General features: G+C 34.2%; 1 protein-coding gene across 3 annotated transcripts in view; it reads right to left on the bottom strand.

Moving 5' to 3' along the window:
- Positions 1–19439, bottom strand: part of CSMD3 (CUB and Sushi multiple domains 3) — a gene marked incomplete at both ends in the record, with an annotated part of 576542 nt that overhangs the window by 159901 nt on the left and 397202 nt on the right. For all 3 annotated transcript variants that reach the window (XM_084217912.1, XM_084217913.1, XM_084217914.1), the window contains 3 exons: positions 1200–1387; positions 3493–3631; positions 10422–10613. In XM_084217912.1, the coding sequence (XP_084074038.1) occupies positions 1200–1387; positions 3493–3631; positions 10422–10613 (519 nt within the window). The remainder of the gene's footprint in view (positions 1–1199; positions 1388–3492; positions 3632–10421; positions 10614–19439) is intronic.

Here is a 19439-nt window from a genome sequence, read left to right as displayed (position 1 = left end):
CATAACCCAATTCTCAGAACAAGCACAACAACTCTGACTCCAAATAATTCAACATTGTGACCAGTGACTATTGAATTAACACAATGGATGATTAAAACAAATTTGCTTAAACACACTCTGGTCAGACCTGCAGTCAACCTGCCAAAAAGAACTGTTGAGGTTTAGCCCATTCAGCAACTAAGGACCATGCAACTGCTCATTCAGTGGGATCCACAGTGGTGTGGGGAGAGAACTGGAAAGGTTAAATTGAGAAATTTGTAGATCAAAATAAGAATGGTTTAATACTTTAAATAAAATGTAATAATAATAATAAAAATAACAGAAAGTCAACATTTTCTTGTTTACTGTGCTATGACCTCAGGCAGATCTCAAACCTGTGGACAGCTCTACTGTGGTCTATCATATAAAGGTCTGGCCAAAATAGTGCTTTATTTTCAATATCAGACTCCTAGATTCTAGCATCTGACAGGACCTTAAATGCACCAAAATCAATATAACCTTCTATCCTTCTATGTAAAGTAAAAAATGATAAATTAAATTTTGGATAAAATATATATATATATACGTGCTGTTAAGTTATGCCACTGCAACAGTGTTTTTGAAACCTGTAAACTGCTGTCTACTATTGTTTCATAGAATCACAGACTCATAGAATGATTTACGTTGCAAGGGTCCTTAAAGATCATCTAGCTCCAAATGCTCCTGCCATGAGCAAGGAAGACCAGGTTGCTCAGAGCTTCCACTAGACCAGGTTGCTCAGAGCTGCATCCATCCTGGATTTTAAAACCTCCAGGGACTGGGAGTCCACAATCTCTCTGGGCACCTTGTTCCAGTGCCTCACCACCCTCACAATAAAGAATTTCTTCTTAATAGCTGATCTAAATCTGCCCTCCTTCAGCCTAAGGCCATTCCCCCTTGTCTTATCACTACATGCCCTAATGAAAAGTGCCTGCCCAGCCTTCTTGTAAGCCTGCTTCAAACACTGAAAGGAATCATACACATTACAGGTAAATTAAGTCATACTAGAAACTTTAAGTTAGCAATCTTATAACATTGTACTTGTATGAATAAAATATTCACATTATCATATTCTCAGGCAAAACAAAAACATTACCAGGCAGAAAATTATGAGACATTAAACCAAAATTTGCACTCATGCATTGAAATTTGTAAATATAGAGAAAAATAACTTTATTTACCTTTGTATTCCAGATGGAATCCAGTAAAACTAACAGATCCATCACTCCGAAAAGCCAGATGCATGGTATTTGAACTGCTCTCTATCCTCTCTGGCAGTTTGCTATCTTGAAAGCTCCCAATCAGTGGACTATTACTGTCTGGCCCATCATAGATATAAAGAAAATCATAATTTGGTTCTATACTGAAGCTAGAAAACAAAAAAGAGATATGTCAGATGGAATACACTTTGCCTAACATTTTCACTCTTATTGGCTTTAATTTGAAATTTACTATCACTGTTTTAATAAAAGAAAAAAAAAATCCCTCTACTGTCTGAAAAAAAAAAAGTTTTTTGTAGAAGTGTTTTATTAGCAAACACAGGAATACTCAATCTTTTGGTTCACACCTTAGAAACAATAATTTCCCACTAGCCAGGAAAAAGTAAAGCTTTTTAAATAGATTTTAAAAAATAACATATTCCTAAAGGTTTAAAAAAATAAACAACCTAGATCTATTGGAACCCTTGGCAGAAATTCTTTATGATATAATGCACTCAGCTTTCAGCTAGGTTAAACACTTTCAGACAGCCAGAGGAGGATCTTCTCATATCTCTTAGAGGAAGAAGCATTTTGCCTATGATCAGTTTAAATAAAAAGATGAAGTATTGAAACCTCACATTTTCTTCCAAACTTCATTATTAACTACATTTGTTAACTAAGTTAGTTAAATTCATACTTAATTTTAGTTAAGGGCAGAGAGTTAACCAATTCTACTTGTAAGATTGTCATCATACAAAAAGAAAGTTTTCTAAAAAGGTAGTTAGAAAGAGTATGAAAATCCAAGCTATTATATTTCTACTTGACAGTAGCCCCTCACTGAAATAAATGTAGGCATTGAAGACCTGATAGAGCTTCCCTTTTAACTTTGGGATTATTTAAAATATATTTCCTTATAGAAGAAATGCGAAAGTAAAAAGTCAAAAGCTTTGATTATTAAAGTGCCATAGTTCATCTCAAGTTTAAAGTTATTAGCTGGAGTAAGTTCCACTCAGAAGACTATTTAACAATACTTAGTGGAGTATTCAGTATTTCTCACTCTAGGTCTGTCTGTGTGTCACAAATGAGGCAATTCTCATTAAAGATGCAATCTGCTTTGACCAAGACCAGGCTTCTGAGTTTCTATCAAAGATTCATAGCAACAGACCATATTTTGAGATTTTTTTAACTTAGTATTTGGGATCTATAAACTGTTCATAGTCTCTGGATTCACACTACAAAATATTTTTTTTTTATTCTAAGATGGAGGATTTCATATCTAGATGTAGGATATAAAAAGCAGAATATTCTTAAATATATTGAGGTCATGATATTAAGCCAAATCAACAAAGTGCTAGTACACAATAGAAAGTTTCCTACCAACTTACAGCTTTCTGAAATCATCAACAAAATAATTACACTGTTAATTATGTAAATATAATTATGTGATTAATTTCCTTAGGATGGATTCACAAAAACATATACTATGTTATTGACCACCAAGAACAGACAACTATATGATCCACCTTTCTAAAGAAGTCATCGCATTAGCTCTGGTCAGAACAATATTGACGCTATTATAGAACACCCAGCATAAGAAGAGCCTAAATTTGATGGGACATCATAAGTACCATTTTTATCTTTTCTGTGACATATTTCCTGGTTGGGATGCATACTTTTCACACATAATAGATATATTAATTTACATTATGTGTTGCAAACAGTGCAGACAGCAAAAGTTCCTTTCTGAATTCTATTAAGCTCAATTTAGTCTTCTATTGTGATAAAAGAAAAGTCTAGAAAAATTCCATTTAGTAGCCAGAACATCAGGAAGTATCTCGAGTGTCCTGAAATTATATGGACTAATAAAACTAAATTTAAAGACTACTTTTGAAATTTTGCCTAAATAGCAGCTGTAACATACAAGCAGATGAATCAATAGTTTTCATCAATAAAGACCATCCTGGTTTGCAGACATTTCAGTGAGTTACTCCATGCCATCTTCTCAGGAACTGAATCTTAGTTAAATTAAGCACCATCTACCTCAACATTAGCCAGTGTAAACAGAATGCTTTTAAGGAAACAGCAATGAGTTTCCAAGCTCCACTGATGTATTCATTGTAACTTTTAACAAAGGTAATGATTACTAATCCCTTTGATAGTTATATTAAGTACACATATATTACCCTACAGCGATCTGAACAATAATAAAGTTACAATAATGAAGCCAATAATAAAGTTATAAACATGACTTTAAAATTTTTAAGTAGCAGCTTACCTGATAAATGCTAATGATATAACATAGTCACTATTAACATTGATAGTCCAGTCACAATCTCTGCTGTGGGGATAAGGATGAGGGAAGTTTGGTGAAAGTATAAAACCTGATGAGCCAGTCAGGTTTCCTCCACAGGGAGCTGTGAATAAAAATAGACTGAACTTGAGGAAAGAAGGTAAGAGACAAAGAAGCAAGTAGCAGCAATCTGTTCACTGACATTTAGTGTCCTCCAAAAGTGAAACAAGTGAGGTATTTACAAATCTTTAATAGAAACCAAACAAAAAACATATTCACATTTTGCCTTAGACAAATACTAATACTACTATGTGAAACTCTTGGTTTTGAAATCTGTCCTTTTTCTTGCATAGCATAATTTCAAGGTTTTTCTGAATATACTGTCAACTTGAAAAATGCTCTGGCTGCACACTTAAAAAGACTCAACTCAACAATAAGTTTTCATCTTTCTACTTCTTGCTAAAGACATTCTAAAAGAACCTCCTTAGGCTATGAAACATGATATTTATATTGATAATGCAATTATCTGCCTTTTCACCAGATAACAGTGATTTGCAGTTCAGATCAAGATGGATATAATATAAATTAAATTTTAAAAAATATTCAAGTAATTGCACTTTTCAAACTCAGAGATAAATTAAATAGCTTTAAGCACAATCAGAATAAAACAACCACATTTTCCTATGGGATTTTTAGGTTCCCAAATGTTGTGGGGTTTCAATCCAGAAAAAGAAATAGTAAAAAAAAGGGAACGCTTAATGAAATTTTGTTCTTCAGCATTCCTTATATGAGACTTCATGTAGCAACAAGAGAATAGTCAGGTTTTCTAAAGATCTTCTTTGAAAGAATTTCTTACAATGTTATTCAAAAATCCCAGATAAGATTTATAAAGATTTATGGTTTTGAGTTTTAATTCTGCTAAGTGATCATTTGGGCCTCGGAAGGTAATTGATTACTCAGGTCGTCTGTAACAGAGATTCTGTGAGCTCTAAGTTAATTTAAATCTCTTATAGAATCATATAGATCATTGAGTGCAACCATAAACCTAACACTGCCAAGTCCACCACCAAACCATGTCACTAAGCGCCACATCTACATGTGTTTTAAATACCTCCAGGGTCAGGGACTAAGCCACTTCCCTGGTCAGCCTGTACCAATGCTTGATAACCCTACTGGTGATGAAGAAATCTGTCCTTATAGCCAATCTAAACCTCCCACGGTGCAAACTGAGGCCATTTCCTCTGATCCTGACATTTGTTACTTGGATAAATGAATAAATGAACACCACCCTCAATGCAACTTCATTTCAGGTGCTTGCAGAAAGCAAGAATGTCTTCCCTGAGCCTCCTTTCCTCTAGGCTATACAATGTCAGCTTCCTCAGGTAATCTTCATAATGCTGTTATCTGGACCCTTCATCAGCTTTGTTGCCCTTCTCTGGACTCACTCTATTACCTCGATGTCACCAGCATAGAGTACAGGACGATGATCACTGCCCTGGTCATGCTGGACATACCTTGCTGATACAAGCCAGGATACCATTGGATTTCTTAGCCTCTGGGTACCCATTGGCTCATGTTTGGCCACCTGTCAACCAATGCCCTCAGGTCCTTTTCCAATGGGCAGCTTCCCAGCCATTCATCCCCCAAGCCTGGAGTGCTACATGGTGTTGTGCAGGACTCATGACTTCACCTTACTCGTAGCAGTGGTCATGGCCCATTGATCCAGCCTCTCCAGTTCCTGCTGCAGAGCCTTCCTACCCTCCAGCAGATGAACACTCCAGCACAACTTAGTGACACCAGAAAACTGAGAGTGTGCTCAATTGCCTCATCCAGATCATCAGTAAAGACATCAAACAGGACTGGCCCCAGCACCCAGAACACCACAGGTGACTGGCCACCAGCTGGATGTAACTCCATCCACCCTGACTCTCTGGGCCCATCCAGTCAGTAGCTACCCAGTGAAGAGTTCACCTGTCCAATTAAGTCAGTTTCTCCATGAGAATGATGTGGGAAATAGTTCAAACACTTTACCAAATGCTGGATAGTTAACACCACTGGAGCAGGCATCCTTGTCGTACAAGGAGATCAGGTTGCTCATTCAGAACCCACCTTTCATAAATCAATGTTGTCTGGACCTGATCCAGACAACATTGATTTATGATCTGATCCAGATAAAGATGATATGTACCGATATAATTCAACCTACTGGGAAATATACAGAGTATTTCCTAATATGAGAAATACTGCTTCTCTCTCTGGGGCATCCAATGCAAGAAAGACATCGACCCTTTGGAGACAGTCCAGAGGAGGGATGGTCAGGGAGATGGAACACCTCTCCTATGAAAACAATCTGAGAGAATTAGGATTGCTCTGCCTGGAGAAGACAAGGCTCCAGGAGAATTTATGGTGCCTTTCAGTGCCTAAAGAGGCCCTACAAGAGAGGTGGAGGGGTATTTTTCACAAGGTCATTCAGTAGCAGGACAATGGGGGAAGTGGTTTAAACTTAAAGGTAGGTTTAGATCAGGTTTTAGGAGGAAATTCTTTACGGGGAGGGTGGTGAGACTTGGAACAGGTTGTCCATGGAATTTTTGGATGCCTATTCCTAGAACTGTTCAAGATAAGGCTGGATGGGGCTTTGAGTAATTTGATCTAATGGAAAATGTCCCTGACACAGCAGGAGGGTGGGAATTACACGGTCTAACCCAAATCACCCTGTGAATCTATGATTTTATTAATTAAATCACAGGTCATTTATGAGTTCAGGTAAAGCAGGTAGAATACTTAAGTAGATTAACATATTCACAGTCACAGTATATATGAGTATAGTCTTTCTACATATTACATATCTGTTTATATTAAAAGGGAGGAATGAATTGCAAAATTAACTCAAAACAAAACACCAAAAAATTAGAATCTTCGTTTACACATTTGCATTTTGGTATTAAAATTGGTGATGAATCCTAAAATCATGATTTTGTGTAAAAACAGTTAGAAGTTGAAAAAACAGACATTAGGACAGCTTTAGGAACACAAAAATATCACAAATTAATAGTACTAGCAAATACATAAAATATATATTCCAGAACTAGCAGAATTTGTTTTGCTTTTCTTGACAACCACCAAACACAATTTTTATCACAATAACATTTTCCCAGATGTTTTCAGCTGATAGGTAACGTTCCATTAGCTACAAGGGAAAAGATGGGAGAAATTTCATTTAGTGTGAAATATTTACTTAGTTTTACAATAAGGATAATAATTGCAAATTTTCTATCTTCAAAGATTAAAATTTGTATTGTTTCTGATTAAAAGCATATGCCATTGAATGTTCCTTTGTCACAATTTCAAAATGAGTAAAATTTAATTATTATAAAACAATATGCATCCATTAATTACAGAAAGTGTAACTTTCTGTAACCTTGTTGAAGTAAAAGTTCCTGTAAAAAAGGAACTGTGAGTTGTATGTAAAGGCTGCTCATCAGCTGGAACCAATGTTCTTCAGTAGAACCCTGTACATTCCTCTTTTTCAGGTACTTTAATGGTTTATGTTGCACTCTGTTTATCCTAGGAATGAAAATGTGAAGAATACCAAAGAGGATATTTAAGTTATTCACTGTAACCAGGCTTCACTGAAATGACCACTAAACTGTATGAGTCTGATGATATTTTTGAAGTACTCTGAACTGGTATATAATGATACAAGGAAGTTAAATGCTCTGTCCTTGTTCCAGACTAAACTCTGCCAATGTCGGCATTCATGCTACTTTCCTGAGCTCTTGATTTTGTTTAGTTCCCTGTTAGTTCATTGATAGAATATTTTCATATGAATAACTTCTTTCTTATATACCTATTTGTTCTTTACATACATCAGCAATTACCTTCGCTATTTACAGTGTTTTCATTTAATTATTCCCAATGTCTGTTGATAATCAAAAAGGGAAAAAATGTAAAGTACACTAAGCTAGACAGACAGCCACAATATATTTTATTTCAAGTCATGCCATTAACAGCAGTAAAATATAATAATAAAAAACATAATCTCCAACTTTGCAAAATGTTTCGCAGATTAAATTTTCTTCAGATAGAATGGTTCCAGATTATTTTGATTGTCAGTTCACAAGATAGTCAGCTGAAAATGTTAACATAATTGAGTAAAAAATGCTATTAAATTATGTTTCCTTTTCCAGTTTATGATCTTCTCTAAACTTAAGCACAGACTTCTGTCTCTGTGTGTTTTAGTTAAATTCTTATGTGTTTAAGAATCCATAATTTTCTGAATTTATTATGTAGAAAATTATTATTGCCATAACCTTATTTTTAACTGAGGACAGACCAGCTCTGAAAACAAAGTTTAAAGAAAACCTTTTACAGTATTAGACATAAGAGGTAAGACTGAACAAATATAACAACTCATCTAGAAAGAAAGGCAAATGTCAAAACACAATGAAAAATATATATTTTTTATGTGTTATGCAGTAAAAACTAGATGTTGGTTATGTGAGCCTGTCTTTATAAACCTCTCTGTAGACACAGGGGTAAGCAAGCACTGAGCCTCACTGTCTCTGTGATGATCTCAGCATTCATTGTTTCTATATAAGGAAGTAAAGGTTGAGGTGGTTTTTATTTACAACCTATTTATTTTCTCTAGGAGGCAACAAAATCTTATTCCACAGCTTTCTAGCTTTTATTTATTTATTTACTTCTTAAGAAATGAAACAGAATGTATGGTTTCATTTACTTTTTCTTTCCTTTTGTTAAAAAAACCCCAACATATTAAATAAAGAATTATCATATTATTTGATTTTGAATGGAAATTACCATTGGAGTTAAGTGTTTACAATAAAACCTTTTTTATAGATATATATATGAAAAACAAGACCTTGCCTGAAACAAAACAGTAGAAACAAGCAAAATCAAGCCACAAGGAAAAAAAATACTCAGCTATGAATTTTTGAAGAAAGTCTGAAACCTTGGGAGACAGTCTATACTTCCCCTAAATGTATAGTTAAACTGCATCCTAAAATCTGTTTTTGCATACCAGAATTTTTAATGCAATCCTTGAGAAAAATAAGCAAATACAGTCACTTAAGATTCTGGTACCTAAGCAGGATTGGATCCAGAAAATCTTTGGAGTGGAAAACATGGGGCTATTTTTTGCATCACAGGCACAAAGCAAAGGACTGTCTTTTGGCAGAAACATGCTCTCAAATTTATAGTTTCTCAGAATATCTTTAGTATAGAAGAATTTCTAATTACTATCTTTCATTCAAATACATGAATCATTATTTAATTCTTTGTTATTTTCCTATTGCTAGTACCTTTGAAAGGAAGATGTTCTAAAAATTTTGTAAGGCAAGACTAAGGGAATTAAAAAAAACAAGGCACTCCCACAGGTAAGAACAATTAAAAAGTACATTTACCTAGTTTTGAGCATTAATAATAAAGAGGTTTGAAAAAACACACACACATTTTGATGTGTAAAGAACCAATAAAATAGATCTAGAACATGGTACAACTGCACACCTTTGGATAATTCCTGCCTCTTATTCTTTCATCAAAATTACGTTTGATTTTTTCTAAAACTTTGAAAAACGATGATGATGTTGAAGTTATGTGTGGGGTAAGTATTGCACAGTTTGGATTTACAGGGATGGGAGCAGCATTAATTAATATATTACAAGCTATGAGAAAAAAAATCAATGAACTTCAGGGTGTACTGAGCTACAACACAGTTTTGAAATCACTTAGCTCCAAGGCAAGGTTTGCACACTCTAGTCTATTAGCAGTTTATATTCTCCAAGACTGTATCATTATAGGAAATCAATAGAGAATAACTTCATGCTTGACATTTGGACAAATAGATCATCATAATAAGCATTCTTGCTACTCTGTGTACAGTAGGTGTTTTGCATGAAGTGTGGAACTTACCAGTATTAGATAAATGGATGTATGCAGCTAAAGTCAAGTATACACATATTTAATATGTGCTACAGACAGAATGTCAGTTGAGCACCTACACCTACTTTTAATCTATTTTGTAATATCATCAACTCACTATTGATAGTGATTAAAACTGCTAGCCTGCTTTATAATAGGGTAATTATAAGGACATCATGATAGAAAAAATATTTTAACTTTAGGACCCAGAGCCCTAGAACTCCTTTTATTTGTTCACTTAGATATCTACAGATGTTCAGTTACCATTACTATAAAATGCATATATATTTTCATATCTAAGAATTACGAGAGATGAGCAATAAAATGCTTCTTTACTGCAGTCTTCCAGAAAATATTCTAGACAGCTCTTGTCTTCAAGCCCATAAACTCACATGATGCAGGAAGGCATAGTAAGGAGAGTAAGAACAGAGAAAATAACACTTTAACACATTAAATAGAAAAGCCAAGACACCAAGTCAGTACTGTAGTGTTTGCAAACACCTCTCTGCAGATAGGCATGAACAAGGTAGATGGTGTGCATGAAGAGGATATGCAAATAGAATGCAGATGTTATTTGTTACAGCAAAGGTCAAGATAAGTTTATTAAATGAAGGAGAGTATTTGAAAGCTGTACAGTGCTCCTTGCAGTCGTAATCTCTGGTAAGTTCCTCCCCACAATGTTTGTCCAAGAATATACTACCAAGGATAATAGTCATTGACATTGACTTGTTTTCTCTGTCCCAGATCATCAAATTATAAATGTAATGGCCCTGAGAGGGAGAGCATGAGGACCATTATACTAACAACTACAGAGGAAAGGTTTTGGTTATGACTATCAGAGGTTGACGTAAAATAATTTTTAAGATGTGCAGTACATGTATTTTCTTTAAACAAGTTCCTAGAACAAGTTCCTATAACATTAATTACATAAAGATTTCTATTTTTAGGAAAGCATTATTTAATTTTTTTCTGCATACCTATACAGACTGGTGGGTTTGGCTGCCAGAAGTACCGGTTTTCTACCTGAATGCAGGTTATTCTCTCATCTCCTTGAAGTTCATAGCCAGGGTCACACTGAAAAATGACAGTGTCTCCAGGTTCTCTTCCATCACCATTTCTAGTTCCATTCATAGGGACACCAGGATCACGACAGGCAGTGGCTACAGAACCTGGCAACACAGTGAAAAAAATATAAACACATTTTTGAAAAAAAAAACCAAACCAAATTTCCATTTTTTTACATTTTTCTAACCAGGAAGCTCTGCAATTTCAAAATTTTCTTAATCACTTAAAAATATTGAGCAACCCTCCAACAATCAGCTGCTTTTATACTATTAATTTTTTCTATCTCCTTTATTTATTAAAAGTGGTTAATTTTTCTTTTAGTTATTTTTTTAATTCTGTGAAGCACTGCAGTGTGCAAAAAGGAAAGGAAAGGAGGAGATTTCCTATTACTCTGGACATTTAGTACTTTTAACTTAGAGCAATTTTTTATATAAATAAAATTAAAAGCAGATTAAGCTCTTCAGATTTTCCAATTAAGGTATGCTTGCAAACATCTTCAATTCTCCACAATTCTATAGTTCATAAATATATCTCTGGTGTAACATTTAGCCATGACCGTGGAAGCGAATTTTATTGATCACTCATATTTATACCCTTGCATATGACCTACCTACAACACTAGACTTTTGTAGTAATAATAAAGAAATCACTACAAAAATACACATGGATTTAGTCTGAGACAGTCTACATCTACATATAATACATCAGTATGGATTATTATTAAGATAAAATACAATCACAATGATTACAAAAAAGTATAAGAAAATTAAATATATTTTCCTCTTGATAAACATACTGAAATATATTATGCACGAAAACATGTGAGATTAAGCAAAAGTAAGTTCATCAATATATATTTAAGTAAATATCATTTCCTACTAACATTATGGAACTGAAACATGTTATATGTATTACAAATAAATACCAAATGTCAGACTTGCCTGTGGAACTAGTCCCACTAAGCTCAGCAACCTGAGTAACATAAACACAAAGTGGCAGTACTGAGATTTAATTCAGATCCCCTCTTTCTGGGAAGGTAATACCAGGAGACAGCAATATATTCATCCAAAATGTGTCTGGGTTTTGTATTTACTATGTTTCTGAAGAGCAAATTTAAGTCTAAACTGTATTTCTCTAAAAAGAAAAACCTCCAAAGACCTTCCTTTCCAAGACGTATTTAATAAAAATATAATTGGTGCTATACACTTATTGGGATTTTTATGGGGTTGTTTTTAAACATAGGAAGCATTGACTATAGGGAAAAAAAAATCCCCACAAATAAATCCTCACAAAAAATCAAGCATAAACAGAAGTAAGGGGAAAATTTTCCTTCTTAGCCCTCAAATATTAAATACATATTTTTTAAAATGTTTCATAATAAAGACAGTTATTTTTTTATATTGTAATGCAATTTTTTAAAATTTCAGCTTTAGACACTACCATGACTCCTGTTTGTATCTTTAAATATGTTTCTGGGTTTAAACTTAGAAAAAATATTACTAAAATAGGAAATTACCAAATTCACTGTGTTCTGCCCACTTTAATATTATCTGTCTTGAATTTTGCCATAAACAAGGAAAAACAATTCTCTGCTTTATCTAAAACATGCAATTCCAGAAGAATGGGGTCTGTTTCTTACTCAGAATTTGCAATCAATCTTGAAGGGCCAAAGAGAGAACGTTGGCATGAAACTTATTGTCTGTTCATCATATTGTTCTTCCTAGATTTCATCATTATGTAAAAAAATTGGATATGGCTGAAAAAGACATGAAGGGGCCACATAGGAATTCCTGATACAATCTCTTTGGGTGTTTTAATCACTTATTAATATTTATGCAAATTAATTTTATAAGATGAGATCTGTGTGCCAAACTTATCACCTTACCCTTATTTGCCTTGTATAGCAGTCATCTTGCATGCTTGCATGCTTGCTCAACCCACCTCCTGGTCTTTTGGCTTTGTAGCCAAATTGATGAAGCATGGATTGGATAAGTGGAGTAGGAAATGGATGGAAAACAGGTTGGTGCGCCAGGTTCAAAGAGTGTCCATGATCCAAAACCTAGGCAGGAGCTGATTAGCAGCAGTGTCCCTCAGGGGTGGTTGTTGACTTCAATATTCATTAAAGATGGGGACAACGAGACAAAGTTAGCTTTTGGCAAGTTTACAGACACTGGCTGATCAGTAGATGTGCTCCAGTTCAGGGATGCTATTTAGGGAGGTCTCAGTAGGCTGGAGAAAAAGCCTGAGACAAGCTTCAGGATGTTCTAAAAAGGAAATTCATCCGGGAGAAATGAATCCCAAGAAACAATTTACCAGAAAGCAGCTTTACGGAAAAGGAATAGAGAAGACAAAAGCTCTTCTAGGAAGCATGTGTGCAGACAAAGCACAAAGATAGCAATCAGAAGATGCAACAAGAAAAACTCCAGATTTATAAAGGAAAACGCTGTTTCACTTCAAGTGTGGTCAAACATTTTATATTTTTTTTTTTTACAGAAGTGTTGCTGTCTGTTTGACTGTTTTGTGACCAGGCTATTGGACTTGAGGTCTTCAGAGGTACTTTCCAACTTTAACTATTCCATGAATATTTTTAAACTTTTCAAATTCACACTATATACACAGAGATCTAATTTAAAAATAAAACCACTGCTTTAAGACTGTTTTTTTGCATTAGAACACTAGAATGCAAAAGAGAGCTTCTCTGCTCCCGCTATGTCATCATCCGGGTTTTAGAATTTTAAATAGATGATTTCTAAAGGTCTAATTCTCTTTTTTTTTTTTTCCTGAGTTTGTTCAGCAATTTAAAAGGCTCTATTAAAAGTATGAAATCTAACTGAAGGGTTTATGAACTGGTTTGACAGACCAAGTGAGCTTCTCAACAGGCTGATAAAAAATTTATTCTGAATGAACAGGATGTAAGAAAGGAAAAGAATGCAGCATGCCATTAAAAGTACTGAATATACTTTGATTTATCATAAATAAATAATCATTTATTAGGCTAGATTTTCCTAAAATCTGTGGGAAATTTTGCTTCTATCTTCTCTTTAAAGTGCTACCTAAAGGAAGAGAGAAAAAAACCCTTCACAATACAACTACAACATGATATGTGATTTATTTATTCATGTAGTTGCATGACATTATCCTAAACATCATCATCAGAATAATAAAACAGTGACGAGTTCTTAGTGAAAGCACACTGCAGAGCTATAAAGCTACTAACTTGGAGCACTTACAGTGTACAGTTATACTACAATTTTTCACACAGCCTTTGGTGATATGGCAGGGTGAAAATAAGTAATAGCCTTAGGTATTCATACTGGACAATTCAAATATATATACAAGGCTTTGAAACATCTTTTTCTCTAAATGTTTTATTTGTACCTATATAACAATCTACTTTTTTTTACTTGAAAGCAAGAACTCCAGTGTTTTGTATCTTTTGTGTCTTTCACCTCCATTTCAACACATATATACACATACCTCCATGGAGCATTTCAACAGCTAGAACTGAGAGATTTAGACACCAAGTTTCAACTGTTATTTTACTTTGATGCTAATTTTAAATGGTGATAAAGGCTTATGTATATAAATTATGGTCAAATTAAAAAAAAACAAAAACATGTGCATATACATGTTGGTTTGTTTATTTGTTTTTCTTGCATGTCACCATATTTTGTGGTGGAAATAAGTGAGCATTACAGAATTCCTAAAAATGACTATTTCCTTAATTTTCTTTTTTTTTCTGTCTAATTCATAAACCAGGAGAAGGCACCCAGAGTTCCACAGCTACAGGGAGACTGGAGCAAAAATAAGTTATTCCTTTGTGGTATTTCTAAGCACCACATATCTTGCTTTGTAAGTACATGTCAAAACCAACTTGCTTAATTAGGAGTAGGATTAATTTAATTTAATCTTGGCCATGCAAAAGTTAGGTGTCTTATTAATGTTTGTTCCCCAGATTCCCTCTACAATCAGCATCACAAGGGACAAACTTTTACTTAAGATCTACAATTAATGTCCTCATCCACTGGAACAGAAGGAAACACATGATTTTTTTTTTAACTGAGACAGAAATGCTGTGTTAATAATTTTTATTAAATATATAGTCTCTATTTTAATATTAAATCTGTTGGTAAATTCTATTTTTACTTGCATGTTGCCATTTATTCACCTCAAAGAGGAGGTGATTTTTTTTTAATAAATAAATTTGTCAGAATAAGAATCGTCAAACACATAATTGTTTTTATTTTGAGGGAAAAATTAAAAAATATTTATGCAAGAAGGAGACTGGAGAAAAAAAATTTCAATACTGTTTGCAATTATAGAATTACTGCGTTTCTGGAGACTTAACGCATATTCCCCATATATTCAAACTGAATTTCTTAACCATAGCTTTCTGTCATGTCTACTGTAGCCGTAAGGGTTTTTTCATGTGCCTGACTTTAACCCATCATTACTACTGTTAAAAGCTGTGTATGTTTAGAGGTTTTTTATTTCAGAGAGGCTATCTGTGTGTTCTGCCCTCCATTCTCAACTCTGCCTCTTTAATCTATTTTTTAAATATTTATTTTCATTACCTATCTTCAGCCTATTTTTTTTCTCCTTTTAAAGAGTCAGTACTGTTTATGAACTGCATATATTGCAGTACAAAAAGTGGGATTTCTTTTCCTGTTATATATTCAAGCACCTCAATCACTGAAGTGATCACATCATTCCCCATGAAAATTTGTGGAGTAAGCAAAAATTCTGGGAATAATGCCTTTATATATGCCTGATTAACTGCAATTAAATCTTGAGAGCTTTCTGCAAAATAAAGAGTGGGCTATCACAATTTCCCATAAGTTCATGTATAAGCACTGAAGTTCTTTGTGATGTATTAGAGTTGATAAAGTAAGAAAATAATACCTCCTGTTTTATTCTATTACAATAATTGGAGACTCAGAGTTTAGGAAATATTGTTTTGAATAACCAGTAAGCTGTGATTTGTGAATTTAATCCATTAAATTCCTATTAAAAACATTTTTTATGGGAAATGGACAAACCTCAGATGTGTCTATTACCTAATATATGCAGCATAACAGGTGCAAGAGTGACTCTGTGTGTAGCACAAACCTGTGAGTGATCATCTGAGAGCCCTCTAATGAAGAGAGAAAAATGCAGAAACCTATTTTATTTTTCTCTTGGCACTGCTAGTTCAGAGTAATCACATGCAATCAGTCAAACAATTTGGGCTAGATAAAGAATGAAGAGACAATTCTTGATCATAAATTCCAGGATGGGGATGAATGCAGCACATGCTCAAACTGTTCAGTAGGTGAGAGATTAGAAAACATATTAGATACACAGGGCTTGTATGTCTCTCTACACGGTCAGAGTGACAGAAAGTGTTTCAACACAATTATTACACACTTCTGAGCTGAGTATGTTCGTCAAATAAAACTCCAGATTGTGTTTTGGTTTGCAATGGGGCATGGTTTTGGAGCAGAGGAGTTGTTTTCATTTGGATGAAGCTAAATTTGAAGATACACTACTGAACTATGCTAGAATGACTCTGAACTAAGAATATCTCTAAACAGTGCTGCCAGCAGAGGTTCATTACCAGCTGTTTCAATCCATGCATCAGCTCCTCTTAATTCTTCTATGTGATGTGCTAACACAGAAATAACTGAAGGACCCACAAGTGAGACTTAATATCTCAGATAGCCATATAACCATATTTTCTAATTTAGACTTTGAATATGAGATCACCAATCCTCCAGAAAACAAATGCCATTGCACAGGCAGAAGTATTTACTCTGGAAAGTTGTTTATCTTACACAGTTCCTGCTAGGTGACTTGAATAAAGTGGGGCAGAATCTTGTTAAGAATCTTGGCAGCCAAGCCATGCAAAAAATTAATTTCCCTTCCACCCAAAACTTGTTTGAATTTTTCCTAAGAGCATTCATATAAACAAATTCATATGTTTTGAGCCGTAGAGATGAGGTAGATGATCCTAAATCATCTCTTTATGAGCTGTACAATACTGTGCAAATGCTCCTACAGAGCCACAGAAAACATTAAACCACCACTCAATCACACCCAGAAAAGATGTAAACACAGATTGCCCTTTATGTGGAGTATAAAAAAATTTTGATACCTATTTTTAATAATAAGGAAAAAAATATTTAGTCCATAATTCAGATAATTAAATATTCAAAATTTATTATTCCCGCTTCAAAGGCAGTAAGTCACTACCAGGGTCAAAAAGTTTGTGATAGTTCACAAGCCTAGGCAATTTACGAGGTGACTGAAATGTTCTAAAAGGACAGCTCCAATTTCATGGAGGAAAGATACCTTGAAACATAGCATTAAAAGTTGGACAAGGTTATAAGAGACTCCATTGATGCTGGAAACAATATAATAAATGTCTTGAGATTTCTTGATGCTAACAGTGATTTCTAAATTTGACATCCTAATGCATGCCAAGTCAAATATAATTAAAGATTCTGAATCCCAAACCTGGAGAATTAAGGAAAAAATAAATCTTTTTTTCTTGTTTTTTCTTTTTTTCTTTTTTATTTTTTTCCTTTCCCCAGAGCGCACAGTCACGTCAGTAGCTTCAAGCCTTCTGAATTTCAAGCTCTTCATAACACAAGTCTCGTCCAAAATGTTATTATAAACTTATTTAAACCAACATATCCTTCCAAATTCCTATCACTTTAAATAAAGGCTTTCTAGTATTGCTGGTCTTTCAAACATGCACCAGCCTGAACCAAGCCTGACTGCACCTTCAAAATTCAAGCTGTCTCAGGACCCACATAATACCTTTACCCATGTGGACACTGCAGTCTCCCTGAATCTTTAATGCTATTTGAGAACCAGGTAAGCCTGGTATTTGCTATTTTAAATCCAACCTTCTGTATAACTTTTCCTGAAAAAGAAAGAATAAATTACCTACAGCATTTTCATGGTCTTCTACCAACAGAAGCACTGCTGATAGCATTTCTTAAATCTATTTTTAACTCTCCTTTCTGCTGTAGATCTAACAGATATTTAGAAGCATGATCATTGAAATTCTTAAGTAAATTCTAACCAGAGACTCCATTTGTTGATTTTGCATGACTTCATGGATTCTATCTAAGTTTGTCAGTTATTGTTTGAAGATTAAAATGGGAAAATATTAGGAATAAATCAAAGAATCATAATTTCATTTGGGACAACACATCCCTAAAACGAAGAAGTTTAACATCTTGCATAATCAGGGTTTTCTAGGTTGGGTAGGCAGGGCTCTGTGTTAAGGAAACCTCCCCATCCAACCACGCTGGACTATGGCATTCACACTTGCACAACCAAAGCTTGGGCTAAGGCTCCTTCACAGCCACACACCCCACACCCACAGTCAGAACAAGTTTCCTCACCAGCTTGACCCCCATCTCAGACATCAACTGAAATAGCTTTAAAACTCTTGTTTACACTATAGTGTAAACCTGGTATAGTCTCTTTTTTGGAGGGGTGGGTGGGGATGGTAAATGGGGGAAGAGGGCAACAGTGGACATGAAGCTTTTTTTTAAGGGTCTTTATCTGATTTTACTATCAGATAGGTTGGGATAATAGTTAGATTATCAGAAAGGATAGGTTATGGATTGTACTACTAGGTAAATTGTAGTTCTTAGGGAGATAATTGACATTGGTTTAATGAGATAACATAATTTTACTTTTTCTTATTGTTTTTGTTTTGTCAATTTATACTAGCTGTTAAAGCCATCCAAAGCACTACACTTCTCTTACCATGTCTTATTGGAAACCTTAATAGCTATTTTATCTCCAGCTCATAAGTAATAATCTTTTTTTCCAATAATATGAACTCTCCAGTTTGGAACAGGTATTATTTCTTTAGTATTTGCTCAGAGCTTTGGCAATGAGTATGAAACTCAGGCCCAAATAAATTAATTGACAAATGGTTTCAGATAATTTCTGAAACTTAGTAGAAAATGGATACTCTGACAATATCTAAACATGCTGGCAATGCATTCCAGCTGGGAAGAAGGGTTTTGAAAATCTTAATTTCATTTAAATTGCATGTTTAGGGCTTGGGGTTTTTTGGGACCTTTTTGGTTCTTTGAAGATGTTTATACTATATCAGACTGCATATTCCTTTATGCATACATGTGAATACCATGATATAGAAATAGCTTCTCAAAAAGAAGAAATTATGAGAACCTTGGACTACACACAAGGGCTGCTCATGCAGTGAAAAATCTTACTAATGGTAATTCAGTTCTTAATAGGATTTATATTAAAATGATTATTCAGATGATTTGAGGTAAAATGTGTATGTTTCATTTGTTGGTCTGCAGAATAGTGTGCAACCTGCTCTGTTGCAACTGTCAAGGATATGGTTGTACAACAGAGAGCAGCACTTCTGGTTTGCCTTGTCTTTTAACTGAAATCTGAAGAGAGGGGTAGATTGTTCCTATGTTAAAAGTTAAATTTTTAATTTTACTTTTTAGTTTCACAAATTGTATATTTGCATTATAGATTAATAGTTTCAAAACAACAAGAATATTTTGATAGTTCTTAAAGATATGGCCAAATCTTTAATCTGTCTGAATTGTTTACTTTTGCCAAATTTTTCCAATAATTCTTTTTATTTGTTTGTTTGGGTTGAGTTGTGGGGGTAGAGAGGGTGTACTGTAATTGACAAGTTTGACACTGATGCAGAATTTGCCTCATCATTTGGTAATAATCCGTCCATACACTTGAATCTCATTACCCTGCTCTTTGCTAAGGCAATATTTTTTTTGTGTTGAAGAAAGTATTATAGTATAGTCACTTGAAAAATTTAAAGAACACTGACAAAGAATAGCTTCTGTTTTCTTTAACACTATACAGATTATATTTTACCAAAACAATGATGGAATATAAATAAGAATAAAGATTCTATATTTATATAG

This window comes from Fringilla coelebs (assembly GCF_963513975.1).
Source record: "Fringilla coelebs genome assembly, chromosome: 1".
Taxonomy (NCBI): Eukaryota; Metazoa; Chordata; class Aves; order Passeriformes; family Fringillidae; genus Fringilla; species Fringilla coelebs.
Note: the sequence above shows the minus strand (reverse complement) of the source record. Positions and strands in the feature narration are given on the sequence as shown.